At 31.3% G+C, this 17,055-nt stretch overlaps 2 protein-coding genes across 8 annotated transcripts in view; one reads left to right on the top strand and one right to left on the bottom strand.

The window, feature by feature from the left end:
- The window catches only part of LOC132915621 (POU domain, class 6, transcription factor 2-like), a 455,505-nt gene that overhangs the window by 108,978 nt on the left and 329,472 nt on the right, over window positions 1-17,055 (top strand). The gene's annotated exons all lie outside the window — the stretch shown is intronic.
- On the bottom strand, window positions 8,263-16,483 carry LOC132915618 (cytosolic endo-beta-N-acetylglucosaminidase-like). Of its 7 annotated transcripts, none has more exons than XR_009659926.1 (8): window positions 15,280-16,241; window positions 14,773-15,216; window positions 14,518-14,692; window positions 14,219-14,437; window positions 13,583-13,932; window positions 13,310-13,492; window positions 10,930-11,186; window positions 8,263-8,899 (listed from the first exon to the last, which is right to left on the bottom strand). XR_009659926.1 is itself a non-coding variant. In XM_060975453.1 (8 exons), the coding sequence occupies exons 2-8, from the start codon at window positions 15,510-15,512 to the stop codon at window positions 10,982-10,984; spliced, it is 1,809 nt and encodes a 602-aa protein (XP_060831436.1). In that variant the 5' UTR covers window positions 15,513-15,652; window positions 16,434-16,483; the 3' UTR covers window positions 10,517-10,981. The 7 variants fall into 7 exon arrangements, 6 of the variants coding, with proteins under 6 accessions (XP_060831440.1, XP_060831436.1, XP_060831435.1 ...); XM_060975453.1 differs by lacking the exon at window positions 8,263-8,899 and adding an exon at window positions 16,434-16,483 and having other exon boundaries at window positions 10,517-11,186; window positions 15,280-15,652; XM_060975452.1 differs by lacking the exon at window positions 8,263-8,899 and adding an exon at window positions 16,434-16,481 and having other exon boundaries at window positions 10,517-11,186; window positions 15,280-15,729.

The following is a 17,055-nucleotide window of genomic DNA, read 5'->3' as shown; positions in this document are numbered from 1 at the left end:
TATTCTTTATCTTTATATTAAAATAGAATTATACTATTAAGCTTTATGGAATCTATATTAAACACATCAATAAATTAATACAGTAGAGTTGTCGTATTTAATCACAAAATAAACCACCTTATAACCCTTATATACACAAGGCACTTATTGCAATTATTCATCGCAAGAATCTCGTAGGCATTCAGACCGCAACCACGAATTACGCCTGGAGCATCTTCGAGAATTGAAAGGGGAATAGAGTTGGATTATTGGACGTTAAATTTACTTAAATTTATTGGCATAGATTCTCCAAAATTCTTTTTTGGTCATTCAAACATGTTTCGATAAATTCCGATCTGGAAAATTATGGAAAATTATATCTATGGAGATGACATATTAAAATTTATATTACCTAACAATATTGGCATTAAATCAGCAGAATTAATAGCAATTCAACTTCTTATAATTGACCAATCAAAAACCACACTATTCTCACCGATAACAGGGATGCTATCACATTTATCAAGTATAGAGATCTGATGATATCGCATTTGATATATTGGAAACAAATCACTCCGTAATTAATGAAGGTGAAACAGTTATGTTTGCATAGATGAATATTCCAATGAATTGGCGGAGAAGATAGCAAAGGACGTTCCTACCTTATTTTTAACAAAAAAGTTTGAAAAATCTCCGATTCAACTGGAACAGCTATGTTTAATTTGAATCGCCAAACGAATGAAATGGACAAACTCAGCAGTCTCGAATGCAGTCGAATTAATAAATAAAGAATTTTTTAACAAGAACGTAGGTCTCAGGAATCTCGATCATCGACACGAAGTTGTATTAAACAAACTTAGAATTGGTCAGACTAAACTTGCACATACAAATCTAATTCTCAAAATCTAATTCGTCAAAACCTAACACTAACCAACGTACGATATCTGCAATTGTCAAATTACCATCAAACACATGTTCTGTAAATTGTCTTAAATACAATTACTCTCGTAACAAATACCAGATCAAAGGAGCTTTAGGTGGAAATCTCAATGGTAAAACTCAAGTTTCACGCGTCTTATCCTTCCTGAAAGGCATGTCCTTATTTAGCGATATTTAACTAGAATATCCTAATAATAATAAATTCCTTTCTGCTAATATTGTTATTATTAGCTATCGCTAATAACCACGTGATGGAGTTGATGCGATGTTAAAACGTGTCTAAACTAAAGAAACTTTTCCATTTATTTTATTATCCTTTTTAGAATGTTTTTTGCGCCATTATTTTTTAGAATCAACGATTTTCTATTCAAAGAATTTCTTCAATTTAAGACAATGTGGATCTTTGAGTATTTTCTATTGTCAAAAGTGTTTATTTTATAAACGAGTTGAAATATGTTTGTACCACCTTCTTATTTAATATTTACACTTTGAATAACATTTACAGAATTTACATTGTCCCTAAATTTATTAGTTTTACTGAAAATTCATATTAGTGCTGTTATACTAGTATTATCACAAAACTCTTATCGTTTAATATTAATATTGTTCATTTATTACCATATTTTGATCATTTCACTAGAAAGGATAAGTGCATTTATCTTTCAAATTACCATTTTTGAAATCAACAAAAATTTTCTTAACTTTCTTAACATAACATACTTTCGATCCATCATTAATTCTCTAATTCCTTTTAACCTTTTCACCTTTTCACCTTTCACCTTTTCACCTTTCACCTGTATACATTTGTATAGATTGGAATTAAATTTAGAAGATTTATAAATCTTTTAATCCATTGTTATTTTTATAATCCTGCTTTCGTGAAAAATTTCCTAGCTTCGAGTCCTCTTATAAGGATTTATGCATCTTTAAAACGGTGTACTTTGAAGTCATCGTTACTTCGACAATCCTCTCTTCCAGTGCTGTTTAAACTCAAGTTAAATCCAAAGATTTATAAATCCTTCGATGAATTATTACTTTTGCAATGCTCTAGCTTTTTAAAAAGTTTCTCAGACTCAAATTATATTAAAAGAACTTATGAATCTTTCAGATCGTACACCTTCGATCCATCATTAATTCCGTAATCCGCTCTTTCGCGAAACTTTACATTTAGATTCTTATTACATAACAAGAATTTATGAATTCTTAAGATAGTACATCTTTGATCTCTACGAATACACACGTACATATTATTAAAGTTTAACTTTTTACGAACAAGTTTTTACAATAGAAAACTGGGTTTCACGAATAATAACAGACATTTATACAAGTATAGTAATTGAGTAGGTGAATAATTGCTGATATGTATAAATTTTCGATAAAATTAACAAATTTAGTAACAGTGGTCGTTTTCAAAATATTACATTCAAGGTATAAATGTCGAATTGGAGAATAATATAAAACTATATAGTTCATATAAAACATGAAAAGATTCTTTAATTTTTGTTCTTCTCTTTTTTTTTTTTTTTTTTTTTTTAAGAAATATTTTAGTATAAAACAGTTAAAAGGGAATAACCTGACAGATTCAAAGATATGAATCTTTCAAAAATAGATGACAAAAACACAGTAATTTGTAAGGAACGATTAACATTATTTGTAAAATGATCTTATTAATATTTTTTAACTATCCAAGAAGCTTTAATTATCCAAGAAGTTTTAACTGTCCAAGAAGTTTTAACTACCCAAGAAGCCAAGATTTAGAAAATATTTAAAATACGAAAATTTCACCAAGCTTTTTTACATTCCAATTACGCTATAACGATTTCTTAATCTTTAAAACATTGCAGTTCCGATCCATCGATTCCCTCCTTTAAAATTCAGGTTACTGCATCTCGAAAAATGTATCTCGAAAAATAGATCATTGAGCGGAAGAGGCGCGACGCGTTCCATCGGGGTCTAGAGGCGAAGTAATTTTGTGAAATTTCACGATGGTGTGTGCCCTGGCCGCGTTTTAGCCTTGGCATTGGAAACTTTCTCCGGCGATCGAACGGTTCCAGCGGTTTTAAGCCCTGTTTTGGTTGATTTGCGACGCCGAAACTCATCGACCCGACCGATGAATGAGAAAACGATCGGAAACGAATTTGCGCCACCGACGTTGCTTACTAATTTTTCTTTTTCTTTTCTTTTTTCTTTTATTTTGGTTTTTTTACAATTTGTCCTGAAGGACATTTGGTAAAGTGTTATATCTTATTGGTGAAAAAAAAATTAAAATAAAAATAAGTATAGCGTGTGGGTGGCTACCCCCAGCGGGGTGCCAGCTTCGTTTCTTCCAAGTTATATCTTTTATGGCTTATTAATTAGCGTATGAATCGATCGTTGCACTACAAGCTTAAGCATGAAATATAATATAACGTTTGCTATGTTAATCGCTTTCTGTTTTCACTTTAAGAATTTTTTTATACGATCGATCAACAATTTTTCAGTACAGCTCTGAAATGACATTTTTTCTGGAATTATGCTCTTCTCGCAAATGAAATAGTGCATATGCATCAGCTAGTTAAAATTCTTCTGGTAGAGGCAATAATAACTTATTATTAGTAAGTAATAAATATTAGTACATTTTCGATAACAATTTTAGCTACTTTTTTAATATTCGTTATACTTTTTAAAAAAAACATTTAATTAATGTAATAAAGCATTGAATACTTTATCTAAGGCGAAGCTATTTTGATAGATAAATTTTAGTTTAATAAAAAAGCATTTTTAAATATATACAATTTTTATCCGGATGAAATTTAATTTAGCTTTGTCCTGGCAACAATGTGAGATTTGGCTTACATGAATGTTATCTTATAATTCAAATCGTAATACAAAATATTATTATAATTGTATCATCTATAGTTCAGCACAATTATTGAAAGTTTTCAATAAAAATATGTATGTCCTCTCCAACATTTATTTGATCGTTACTTCAATACTTGTTATTTACTATATAAATAATTGTATAGATTATTAAATAATGAAGAATTTAACTGAAGGAAAAGAAAACAAAAGTAACGTAGAAAAATAGTAATTAACATTTCAGTAGTGCAACATAGTGTTCAGCAGAGAAAAAGAAATAGGAAAGGACAGTACCGGTGAAAGTACAGACAATACGTACCGAATTAGACTTGTCACCATCCAGTGGCATCCCTACGTTTGTGGAAATACGAACGACGATCACAGATAGAGATGTAAACGAAAGGCCAAAGGCAGCGAGGTCGAATACAAGGAAAGCCATGGTAAAGCCGGAAAATCTGTTGCGCGGCGTCATCAACGCATCAACAATACCAGCAAGTCCTGTCAAACTGGCAACTCCGTCTGCGCACATCTGCAAACTCTGGCCGAGAGACTTATAGGGCGTCAGTAGAACTGTGAAGACCAAGGTAATCAAACCTGAGAAACATTAAAATCGATTTATATTATAATGTGTTTTAGCATGATAACAATTAAAATATGATTCAATTAAGTTTTAATATATAAATGTAAATCGTATATAGAGTTATATAAGTATAATAAGATTACAATTACATAAGTTTAAAATACCAATTAAAAAGCACAAACTATATGAGATACTCTGATTTCAAAATTTTCTTTAATTTTTTAAATGTGTAAAATTTTAAACAGTCTTCAAAATTAGAAAGCAATCTATATTATTAGGATATTTAAAAAGCTTGGGAAACCTTTTATTGCAAAGAATTATACATATACATGGTTATCTTAGTTTACTTTCACTTTAGAACTTAATCCTTCTAAAACATAGTAATCAACTTTTTGAAACATTTTTAAATCAATTATGATTCACAATGCAATGTGAAAGATAAAACGTGTGTCTTCTTAAAATATATGAAATTGATTTAAGAACTCTCTTATTCTACAATGAGACTCACTTTTGTCTCTTATACAAATAACAGAGTACACATGAACATTGAAATAATTGTATTCATTAGAGTGTCGCCAGAAAACATCGAATAACAATGAATTGCAGCGCTGCAATTCTCTACGGTTTGCAAACCCGCGGAAAGAGTTACACAAGTATGACCTTCTAAGTGAAATGTTTTCACTTTTACGCCGATTTCTATGCAGTTTGGAGAAATGTATGCTCGGCCGGTCAATGGAATTCGTGTATTTTTCATGTATAGAAATCCAAACCAATCAAGGTACTAAGCATGCTCGTGTTACTTGTTCATGTACTATGTGATAATTTCAAAAATATTTTTCCTTTCTTATCGTAAGTAAATGTTTTCTAATATTATTACGGACTCGATGATCAGAACATTAAGTAATCAAAAATTTAAAGATGCTCCCTTGCAAGAAAAGATTTGAGAAACATTGAAAGACATTGAGAAACAAGAACAGAATGTTAAAGAAATTATTACATTCTTATTGAAAAGCTTTGGCGCTCCTTAATACTAATATTTATAAAATAGTTCAAACTAAATTACCTTCTGTCTTTTATTTACAATAAGAAAAAGTGATGAAATATATGGAATAGATAATATTTCGGAAAAATTCAATTCGACAGCAGATCGTGATCAATTCGGATAACCAAAGTCCTAGGCTTGATAAAAATATAGATCTTTTGTGATTGTATGTAATAAATTGTTCATATTTAAATAAACTACAGGTTACATTATTATTTAAATAAGTACAGAATTACATAAGGAAGAAATAAATATTGTAATATCTGTTGTTTAATTTTTGTCATATTTGTAACATATAGTAATTATTAAGAGAACTAAATGCTGCTGACGAATAAAAATTAATGTAAAAATCTGATTGAGACATTTTAAAATATTCCTCCTAATAATTAGATAAACTACTTAAAATAATTACCGTGTTTGATATTTGCAAAATAAAGTATTAATTGTAAAAGAAATATCATATTTAGTATGTTACAGCATTTTTGCTGTAATTTTTGTGATATGAACGATTTTGAGAACTAGATTTTCCAGCAAATAATTCCCTAATTGAATGATATAAATATGTATCATTAAACTAAAAATTAAGTAGAGTACGTGTTAAACTAATTTTATAACTGTATCTTGTACTGTATTTTTATAATTTTGTTTTTGATTCTCTTTCTCTCTTTCCTTCTCTCTCTCTCTCTCTCTCTCTCTCTATTTGCATTTCATTCATTAAAATATTCAGACTCTTTGATCGAGATATCTTTTCTCCTCATTTCGTAGCAATCAATACGGATTATTATATATCATAAAGGATGACGAATAACAAATGAATCTGTACTTACATGTGTATTTACATGAAATTAAATAACTGATCACTGATCAATGATGACGTTAATTTAATTAATCTGGAATGCGCTATTTGTCGATATTGAAACGGCTGGCAAACACGTTTGCTGTGAATTTGTAATGTTATTACATAATTGGATTAATTCCGATGAAACAGGTTCTTCCTGTCATCCGGATTTTAATCGGTTTTCGGTTATCGAAGTTATCTTGTTATTATTCAAGTATGTAAATAATACGCAAATAATGTGTCGTTGTTGAAAATTAGATTTGTTAAAGAAGATTGATAATTGTACTTTATTTTATAGTATATTGTATGTAATATAGAATCAATTATTCGTTTTTTAATCAATTTTGATGTTAACATTATTTATAAACGTCTAATTAACTTTCTAAGCAATATTATCTTGTCTAAATGGTTAATAATTGCAGAAATTTATTTGAGAACTTGAGACGGAGCTGTTGATAAAAGAAAAAGCTATTACTTTATTGCTGATAAAATTAAATATTTAGTTTTCTAATGTAAAATTTGCATATAATACAACGAAGGAAATTTAACATTTTTGTAGAAAATAACAAGCTTCTCTTTAATGATAATCTAACAGTAATGAATAATATATATGTTTATTAAATTTATTGTCTACTTAATTTTATTATTAATTTAAGAAATCTTGGAATAATTATCGAAGTAATACATGTGTATACAAAATTATATTCAAACGTAGATTCTATTGTAGTGGAAATCAAATACGCATCCCAAGTATGTCTACTTTCCCTTGCTATACACGCGCCATTTAATTATTTGTTTCTAATATCTTGTTCGTACGTCACTTACGTTGCACAATCCTTTGGGAAATATTTTTACTCTACGTATACTGGTATCATTTTAAAAATTGCTTTGCATAAAATATAGAATATATATAATATATCAATTTTTATATTACATATTACGTATAAAATATATAATATATCATATAGAAATGCTTGTATATAATTCGATATAATTAGTTGTATATACCATAACGAGTTTTACTTCTGTTCCTTTCTACAATATAGGATTTAAAAACGTATTTCCTGTACCTTGAAGATTTTATAGATTGTTATAGAACAGCTTTCAGATTATTGTTTCGAGTAATAATCATACCATTGAACAAATTTTTCTATAGCGCGTTCCAATCTATTTTGTTATCACAGAGTTCAATAATTCCAGAAGTTACTTTCTGATATCAATCACTTCTGCAAATTTATCATACTCTTCAAATAAACATTGATATACCGATAAATCTCTAAAAGTAAAACTACGTTTATAATAGTACATTAGTACTTTATCCAGAATAATTATACGCTTTCACGAAAGTATTTCAACACTTATTGCAAAGAACTTTTATGTTCATATTGTATGTTGAAAGTCATTAACATTACAAGATGCCACTATCAGTATTATATCGAATAAATTTGAAACCATTCTAGAAATGTACATAGGAGTTACAAGATATTTATCGTGAACATGCATTTAGTAAAAACTTAGTATACAACATGAAACTATCTTAAGCATATAATAAGTATTAAATATGGTGCCGCTGAATATTGACGCTTATTAATATAGTGGATAATGTTATTGAACGCTTAAATACTTTTCTGGTCTTTGTGAAATATAACTTGGGTATTCAGAAACAGGAAGCGACTTGCGATGTCGAAATGAAGTCAAGAAGATTCTATGACTTATTCTACCACGTACCAAAATAATACGTAATAATAGAGTAACTATTACATCGGAGGTGTTCTTTATTTATTTTCGCATGTTGAATAATCTCCTATCAATTGTTTACTTCTGCCGAATCGAGAATCAAACTCGTATACATATGTAGTTGACAGGCTTTTAAGTTTTATTTTCTCAAAACCGAAACCTCCACGTAATATTGTTATTCTTAATTTCCATATTATCTTGGGTCACAGAATTTCGCTGACTTCACACGGATTTAGAACCATGACGTATATTACACATATATAATATAGATAATATAAGGATAAAGGGAAAATCGAAAGAAAATCGACATACCGTAGGATTTTCTTTTATTTAGCATACAACCATTTTTAAGCGGACACGGGATCCCACGGATACAAGACAGACACAATAGTTTATGGAATGATTGAAAGACGCACGAGAAAAATGAACTGCCTGACCCATTTTCATGAAAATTAAACTATGATTCACGTATATATACAATACTAACTCTTCATTCGTCATTTTCAAAATCAGAAAAACCACACAAATTTAAATAATTCATTTTAACGTTAACGTAATGATTAACATTGTTCAATCTTCGCGTATAATTCATATCGATCAACAAATTCCGAATAAGGAAGAAAAGCTTAATAGGTAAAGGCGAAACACGTAGAAGACCGCGATTACGTGAAAGCCGAGTCTCTCGCGAGTCACGCGTTCGAAAATTTCATGAAACAGCCGATAATCGTTCTTTAGAAGTTCTCGTCGATTTCTTGATCCCTGGCACGGTTGAAAATTTCGAAATCGTCTTCTGGTGCGTCCGATATATCTGATGCAAGTGGTATCTTGGGGAGAAGGGGCACGCAGTCCTCTGGCGAACACTCAGCGTGGCCCTCGGATCCACAGCTGTACTCATTGCAGTTTCCGGTCGAATGCGGAAGTGGCTCGCTCACACGGTATTCCCTTCCTGTAATCAGTGTTAGGGTTATTCGGTGTATGTGGAATTAAAGAAATGCGTGGGTAAATTGTAAGGTATTGAAAGTATATATATTGTGAATAATAAAGTACAAAATGTGAAATACAATGTAAGCCGATCCAGATTCTCTCGCTAGTGTCACGAATCAATTTTCCTTTTGCCATGTAGTACGCCAGATGTGACGATCCTTGCGAGATTCCCCGTAGTCCGGACGCCAAGACCTATCTATTGTTCTATTAACTCGCAACAGGCCTAAGAAGACGACATAAACCGAATCTGTTCAGTTTCAGTTTCCTTCACGTAAACATTTTCGGTTTATGTTTGTTGCACGCTCTTACCTAATACGGAGAAAGCGGGTGTCTGGCAAGATAAGAGTTTTCCCATGAACAAGGATGCCCACGAGCCATATCTAGCTCTCCTTGTCTTTACTACCTAATTCATTTACCAATGGGCATCGCGGATCATTACCCTCACTTTTCCACCAAAAAGTGTGGACAACGAATCCGCGTTCTGAGTTCAAAAGGGAACACCCACGCCGAGTTTTCCTCAGTAAGAGCAGTAGAGCAGTCAGATAGTCTTGAACGGTCACGTCTAGAGCTCGGAAGTATATTGTAAACAAAAGAGAAAAATAAAAGTTTCTTTTCTCCTTAAATTCATTATTATTTTACGTGACACTAGCAACGTTACCCTGAGACTAAAAGAACCGCCGAAACCAACGTAGCACGTGTACCGCTTATGGTCTGTCATCGACGCATTCTTTTGTGCGCTATCTACGCGCTATCGATGACCTTAGCGCTTGAGAAACCGAAGGAAGACCAGATGTAGAGTTTTCTCAGAAGTGGCGATCACTTCAACAATAATAATAAACGAGAAGCATTCGAAACAGGTGATCCATCTATCTCCCAATATTACATTTATATTAGCAGAATGCGGAATTATTTTTTTTCTCGAAATAACTCTATTGTAATTTGATTGTAACTAGACTACTGAAACACCGGAATTACACAAAAGAAAACGTAGAGACGAATTAACATCTACAAAAGGGGCTACTCCTATATATGTATAATACGTATCGTAAGTGATTAATGTGCACGTGAGATTAGGAATGTCAGCTATCCTCGAGAACTCACTCCCATTCTATGCTTCTGTTATTTAGACATTCGTTAGTTAATTCTTTCATTAAATCGTTTATCATAAAAGATATAACTTAGAAAAAACGAGGCTGGCACCCCGCTGGGGGTAGCCACCCACTATATTGCTATATTTATTTTTATTTTATTTTTTTTTCACCAATAAGATATAACACTTTGCCAAATGTCCATAAGGACAAATTGTAAAAAACCAAAATAAAATAAAATAAAAAAAAAATTTAATCGTTTACTATGCTAATCGATTCATCTTAAAACTCTGGTATTTTCTCGCTGATAGTTTATTCATTCATGATATGATGCAAATGTACGAGATGTTCGATCTGATTGACACGAACTTTGCATTTTTGCTCGGTGAATTAAAATTTAATATTAATTGAGCATATGTTTCGAATACGTATAAAATTAAATGATATTAATAAAATAATTTTACTACAAATTTTAGTTTCGACTGTTACGATTATTTAGATATATTTATGCCCGTAGATTGATAAAAAATTATTTCTTAATTAAATTAAAAATCGTTATTCATTTTGCAATAGAACTGTGTGAAATGTATAATATTCCTTTGCAACGGTATTAACATTTACATACTTTCCCACTAATGTTCGCAGCCAAAAAAAAAAATATTCACTTGTTTAATAGAATAAATATTCTTATAGGTTGTAAACATAAATGAGTAATGAATTTAAATTCAGAATTTCAAGAAATTTCTAAAATTATCCAAATTTATTCAATAAAAAAGAATGTCTTTTTTATTAATTCAGATCTACAATAAAACAAGCAAACAACAAAATTTTACAATCAAGTATTATTGAGATCTTTAATAAATTCTTCGATTTTAGATTTTTATTAGCGATTTGAAATTTTTACCTTGCTAAACAAACACGGAACATGATTTCTCGCCGATATCCAATTTCCAATATCAGCGAAACAGAAGCAAAAAGCACAGCTGGAACAATATTTTATACACAGTAGAAGCTAGATGGATCAGCTCTTGCAAAGATCGTTTCACCAGATTGCCAACTTGCGAGCCACAAGCCAATTGAGTTTGTTCAATAAGCTTTCTGAACGTCTCGTACAGGTCGTGATTTCTTCGTAGACTCAAGCTACAAGGCCGAACGTATCGACTGTGAACAGAATATGGTTACGTCTCAACTAGGATATGACGAAAGATATGAATGACACGAGTATCATCTATGATCTTATAACGAAGATCCAGAAATATTTAAGCTCTGTTATGCTTCTTCCCTTAAGACGGGTACTCGATCCCGAGACCGAACAGGCCGGGTTTCTCATACCCGACTTGTTAATTCGGACGTTGTAGGCTGACGTCTACAGAATTATATAGTTTTGTTCATCGTTTGTGTATCGCTAACATAGTGGGAAGTAACCGATTCCATTCTTCCATTCTTCTCGTAACGCGTACAACATACCGTAAAACAGACAAGAGAACTACAACGATTCCTCATTAAGAGAATTAAAGCACGCGGGACCTATCGTTCAAACTTGCGTTTTAACATCTACGGGTGTCTACATCGAAAGCGTGTGACCAAATTCGCCGAGAGTTCTCACTTAATCACGATACTTAGTGACGATCGTGGCGACGATTCGTCAGTATGAGGATAGATCGCCGGTAGAGAAAAATTGTACCGCTCAAGCAAGCTTTTTCGTACATCATTGTGAGAAATAAGAATATCCTGACCCACTTTCATGAAAATTAAACTATGATTCACGTATATATACAATACTAACTCTTCATTCGTCATTTTCAAAATCAGAAAAACCACACAAATTTAAACACTAACAACAAAAAGGAAAATTTCATGTTAAATAGAAAGGGTATAGTATTACGAACATTAATACGAACGTGACTTCTTCGACGCTTTTAGAATTTCGAGATCACACATCAGACTATATTGGCATTTCTATGTATTGTATGATTTTGTTGGGAAAATCATAAACATACAAAATTTTTCTGTATATTCTGTAAATCTAAGAGACTCTTTTTGTTAAAATGTTCTTCCATTGAAAAAGATTTTTATTTTATAGAATTTAGAAAAGTTTATGTAATTTCAGAAAACGAATAAAAATAAGTTTACATAAATCAATAATTTGAATATTGTTTACTTCCTCTTTTTACATAGAATTAATAGTAAAATTATTGTTAATATTCTCCTGTGTGAATTTTTTTCAATTTAAATTGTCGTTTAAATAGAATATTTTTTTGCATTTATGCAACAGTTAAAAAAGATTATGAACTTAAAGACACCTTTTAAAAACTTCAAATTAATTTTCAAACTAAACGTTTAATATATCTCCATTTACGATTTGAAATTTAAGATAATACCACAACTATCTTTGTTAAAAGCACCACATGAAGCCTTTTATAGAAAGAAGCTGAAAGTAACAGATATAGAAGAAATGATAGCATAGAATAGAATAGCATAGATAGTATAGAATTGCATAGCTCTCCTTAAACAGAAACAGTTGTACCGACATCCAACAGTAAACATTCCAACCATCTTTGCCCCGTGGGTCGCCACACACAGACCCAATTATTCCCGCAACATGATTGCCAGATGTCGATGCATCATTCACAGTATATGTTTAGCTAGCCTGAGGACCCGCTATAAATTTTAGGATTTAATTGACTAAGGTCCTTCAAATTGACAAACAGTCTTTATCCTAACAGTCCGGAAGATACGGCAGATCTGCTTTCCTCACGAACGACGTTTCCCGCTAGCAACTTTCTTTCAATGGCGGCTAGCATCTTTCTCTAACCACCAACATAGAAATTTCTGTTTTAATTAACAGATTATTTGCGACCAACTCTTATATAGAATTTTAAGTAAATACATAGAAATTAACCAATTAACGGCAACGTCCATTTCCCTCACTTTCTGAACGAGGGTTGTCCTCGACGAATCCGATCATCTCGTGACCTGAGACACACCCCATCATAGTTTTTCTCTCTAGCATCACTGTGACGGAGAGGAACATTCTCGTGCGATCTCATCAGCGAGTAAAACAACGTCCTTACGATCAGTGGATATTTCACGTTTTTAGCAAACAGTCCGACTTAGACTTTGGAAGAAAGTATATTCGTTATCCCGTTAACCGCGGATTCGTTATTGAACCTAAGATCATTGTTGATAGTATCTCGAATATCTAACTATCACGGTTACTTGTTAAATTCTGTGATCTTGTTTTTTATGTTACAAATATTTCAATTTATATTTTGTAGACTTACCATCTTTTCCAGTTGGCAACCAAATTCCTTGATTTATAATGAACGATGGATTTTAAGCCTGTATTATTGCCGAGAACTAGTATTGGTTCGGGTTGACTTCCATTTGCTATGGACGACTCCATTTTTTTATAAGCAATGATTGCTACAATGTCTTGTTGAAATTCGATGTGAACGAGAAATAGTCTGTAAATGAATTTAAACACATAATTAATATATAAAATACAATTGTGCGAGGTATCATAAATTTAATTACAAAATATATAACTCCTTCACCTGTGATATGACCTAGTTGTAAGATCATTTGTAGTTAATTTTATGCAACCACCACCTCTGAAAGAGAACTCGCTGCAAAATTCGAAGCTATTTCCATATAGCATTGGCATTTTATTTTCAATATTTACAACATTTTTTAATACTCGAACAACATTCTTCCTCGTTTCATAAACATAATGTATCGGTTCTTCTGAACACTCATTTCGATCGTTTTCACTTTTCGGTTCTGGAAGTTGAGGCGATGATGTAAATTTCATGTGCGGTATAGGTACTGAAATTTGTGGATTTTGCAGGGATAAATTGTAAAATGGTTTGTGTTTAAATCTTTTTCCATCCCTTTCATATAGTGCCTGCATAAAATATGTGCATCTCAGTTATAATATATTCATGTAATAAATTCAGTTTTTTTTTTTTTTTTTTTTTTTATATATGGTTTATTTTGGTTTTTACAATTTGTCATGAAGGACATTTGGTAAAGTGTTATATCTCATTGGTAATAAAAAAAATAAAATAAAAATAAATATAGCATGTGGGTGGCTACCCTCAGCAGGGTGCCAACTTCGTGTTTTCTAAGTTATATCTTTTATGATAAATTCACTTTGTTAAAAATAATGTGTTTGTCAAAATTTGACATACCTGACCACAGCGATAATACATGCTACCACTGCCACGGCAAAATGATGTTTTGAATACTTCTTCTTCGTAGATAGATATATGAACGTATAAATAAGGAAACAACTGTGCCCAAAATAGATCTTCTACTTCTTGGAATGTCTTAGATCCGAAAAATTCGTGAGTCCAACCTGGACCAAAAAGTGCAACAGAAAGTCCTTCGTGTCGTATTTTTTGTAAAGCCTGTAGATTATAATGGTTTAATGAAATATTAAACGATATTATATTATATGCTACAATAAAATAAGTAATATTGTAATTACATATGATGAATTAAATCCACCACCGCCAGGACAACCTCTTCCCCAAATATCAAGTCCTACATAAATATCATAAATATCTCTGCTGTGATTTTTTGCAAGTGCCAAACTGTTTTTCAATTTTGATTTCATCCAGTTATAATTCAAGTAAATGGCATCGCAGTTTAAAAAGAAATCTCTGAAACATTGTATTCAGAACATTAAATAAAATTTACAAACAGAAACAATTGTAAAAGTATAAGAGTGTCATAAGCTTACATGTTTTTACTGTTAAGCTCATTTTGCCAATTTAATTTTCCTTCATTGGTTACGCTATCGTACCATATAATTTCAGAATTTCTAATTGCTTCATGAATATTTTCTGTTAAATATTTTACAAAATAAATTAAATTATTAACTTGCTCACTTTTAATGGTATTTTCAATATTTAATAACCAGCCATCAAACTTATAAAATTTTGCAACAAGTATTAGTGCATCTGCAAATCTTCTTACTTCTTCATGATATTCAAGTATAACATCCCAGATACCTTCTCTTTCCGTAATTACAGTACCAAGAACTTTTACACCATGATTATGTGCTGCATTAATCCATCCAAAAGGGGGCACAGTTATGAAATGATGACTAAAATACACAAAAGTGTCAATAACACTCCAGTGATAAAATAGGTAAGAATCATAAGATTCTGATCCATATATAAATCTGAAAAATCACGGGTATATTATGTATAATATATGAATTAATAAATATAGTGATTTCTATTACCTGTCTTCTAGGTAGCCACCTTTCATATCATGACAGAGCAACGTTTTCGGATGTACTTCTCTATCCAATTTTTCTAACCGCGTTCTTCCTGCGCTTATTTCTAAACCACTGTACACATAATCAGTTGAATCTCGTAGTTCTCCAATTTCTGGCCATGGTTTCAAGTTACCCACGTTATCGAATAATTCTTTTAAGTTTTTGAAAGGTTGTGACTCTGTAACTTCCGTCCTCATCTCTCTGAATTATACTGTTCCACAGATCACTTTCAAATAGTTTTTAATTCATTAACTCAAACAAAGGTTTCTCTTCTTATTTTGGTTCACCGGAAACTTGTATATACATGCGAAGCAGATAGTGTTCCCATCTAACAGAACTGGCATATCAAATTACGTCTCATGATATAATACCATTATCTACCAACTGCTAATGGGCAAAAAGATGTTCATTTCTCTATCAAACAAAGTATACAAAATAAAATTATGAATTTATAATGCTCCTACATCAATGTTTATATGATTGTTTCGACTTTGAAAGTAATATTCTTATTTACGCAAGTATATATTCTTTAATATTTTGCAAAAATTATATCGAAACAAACAATTTGGAATAAACATAACTAAGTAAATACTTTAACTTTTTTTTATATTTAATTAAATATTTTATTTGATTTGAGTAGAATTTAACACCTAACCTTTACGTTTAAAATATTACTCTTTCTCATTCTCTCTTTCAATGTTATTTCTTCTGCTTCCGTTTTATGATATTTATGACATTTCTTAGTTCAGATATAAGTAACTTTTTCGTAATTTATAAAAAATGACACTCTTTTTAATTATCCTACACTATTAATCCATTACATGTAATTTAACTTTGTAATTTAACTTTTAGCAACTTAAGATATGTGCATGTACAGAGTAATTTTCTTCCTAAGAATAATCATTCGATATTACGATAATTCCAAAAACTTAAATTAATTTGCAAATAACGTAATGCACAGCCATACACAAGCCATACAAGTTATACTTATGTCCTTTAAGTCACCAGAAATAAATTTTAAATTTTATATTATATATTAATATATATTATAGGGAGAAGCACTATACAAAATAATAATGTTAAAGACATACATGCAATTTATTAGTATAGATACTTACTATATGCAAAGCGTTCTCTTCAAAGATAATATGTCTGCTACCAAACGATCGACGGCAACCGAACGCATTTCTGGTATTGATAATAATAGTATAGTTACAAGACAGTTGTGTATCTATGTCCAACTATAAAATATGAAATTCGGTGCTTGGTCTCGCGGCATGTCGCATGTCTCATGAGACATAAAATGTATCGTCTACGGTCTACTATGTGAATATATTAATAAACTTAACAAATTTGTTATTATTTTCTCTAGGTAATTTTTCTCCCTCAAGATTCCGAGGAAAGTACTGAACTGTTGACTCGTTACCAGTGTTGACAACATTTCATCATTTGTCACCTTTCCCACTTCATAGTCAGGTTTTTCAAACTAAGAGCGGCATATGGTACATTTGTATTGTACGTGCGAGAGGGAGGTAACGTATAGCACAACCACACACAAGTATGTATCCCCTTCATAGTATGTATGCGAGCGTTGTACGATGGCCTAGGACTCCGTTGAGAGAAAAGAGAGAAGCGCAGTGTGAAAATCTTATGCCCTAGATCTCTGGCGAGTATCACACGTGTAGAGCAATTACGTGAATATTAGAAAAGTGAAGTTCCTTATAATACCTCTCCAAGTCC

The sequence above is a fragment of the Bombus pascuorum genome, unplaced genomic scaffold, assembly GCF_905332965.1.
Source record: "Bombus pascuorum unplaced genomic scaffold, iyBomPasc1.1, whole genome shotgun sequence".
NCBI classification, from domain to species: Eukaryota; Metazoa; Arthropoda; class Insecta; order Hymenoptera; family Apidae; genus Bombus; species Bombus pascuorum.
Note: the sequence above shows the minus strand (reverse complement) of the source record. Positions and strands in the feature narration are given on the sequence as shown.

Bases quoted from the DNA above. Each gene is read 5' to 3' on its own strand.
- LOC132915618 (XM_060975453.1), bottom strand. From the start codon at position 15,512: ATGAGGACGGAAGTTACAGAGTCACAACCTTTCAAAAACTTAAAAGAA. The intron at 13,493-13,582 runs GTGAAGGAGTTA...ATTCATTTACAG, and splicing joins ACAACTAGGTCATATCACAG to ACTATTTCTCGTTCACATCG. The intron at 11,187-13,309 runs GTAAGTCTACAA...TTCTGTTCACAG, and splicing joins GTTGCCAACTGGAAAAGATG to TCGATACGTTCGGCCTTGTA.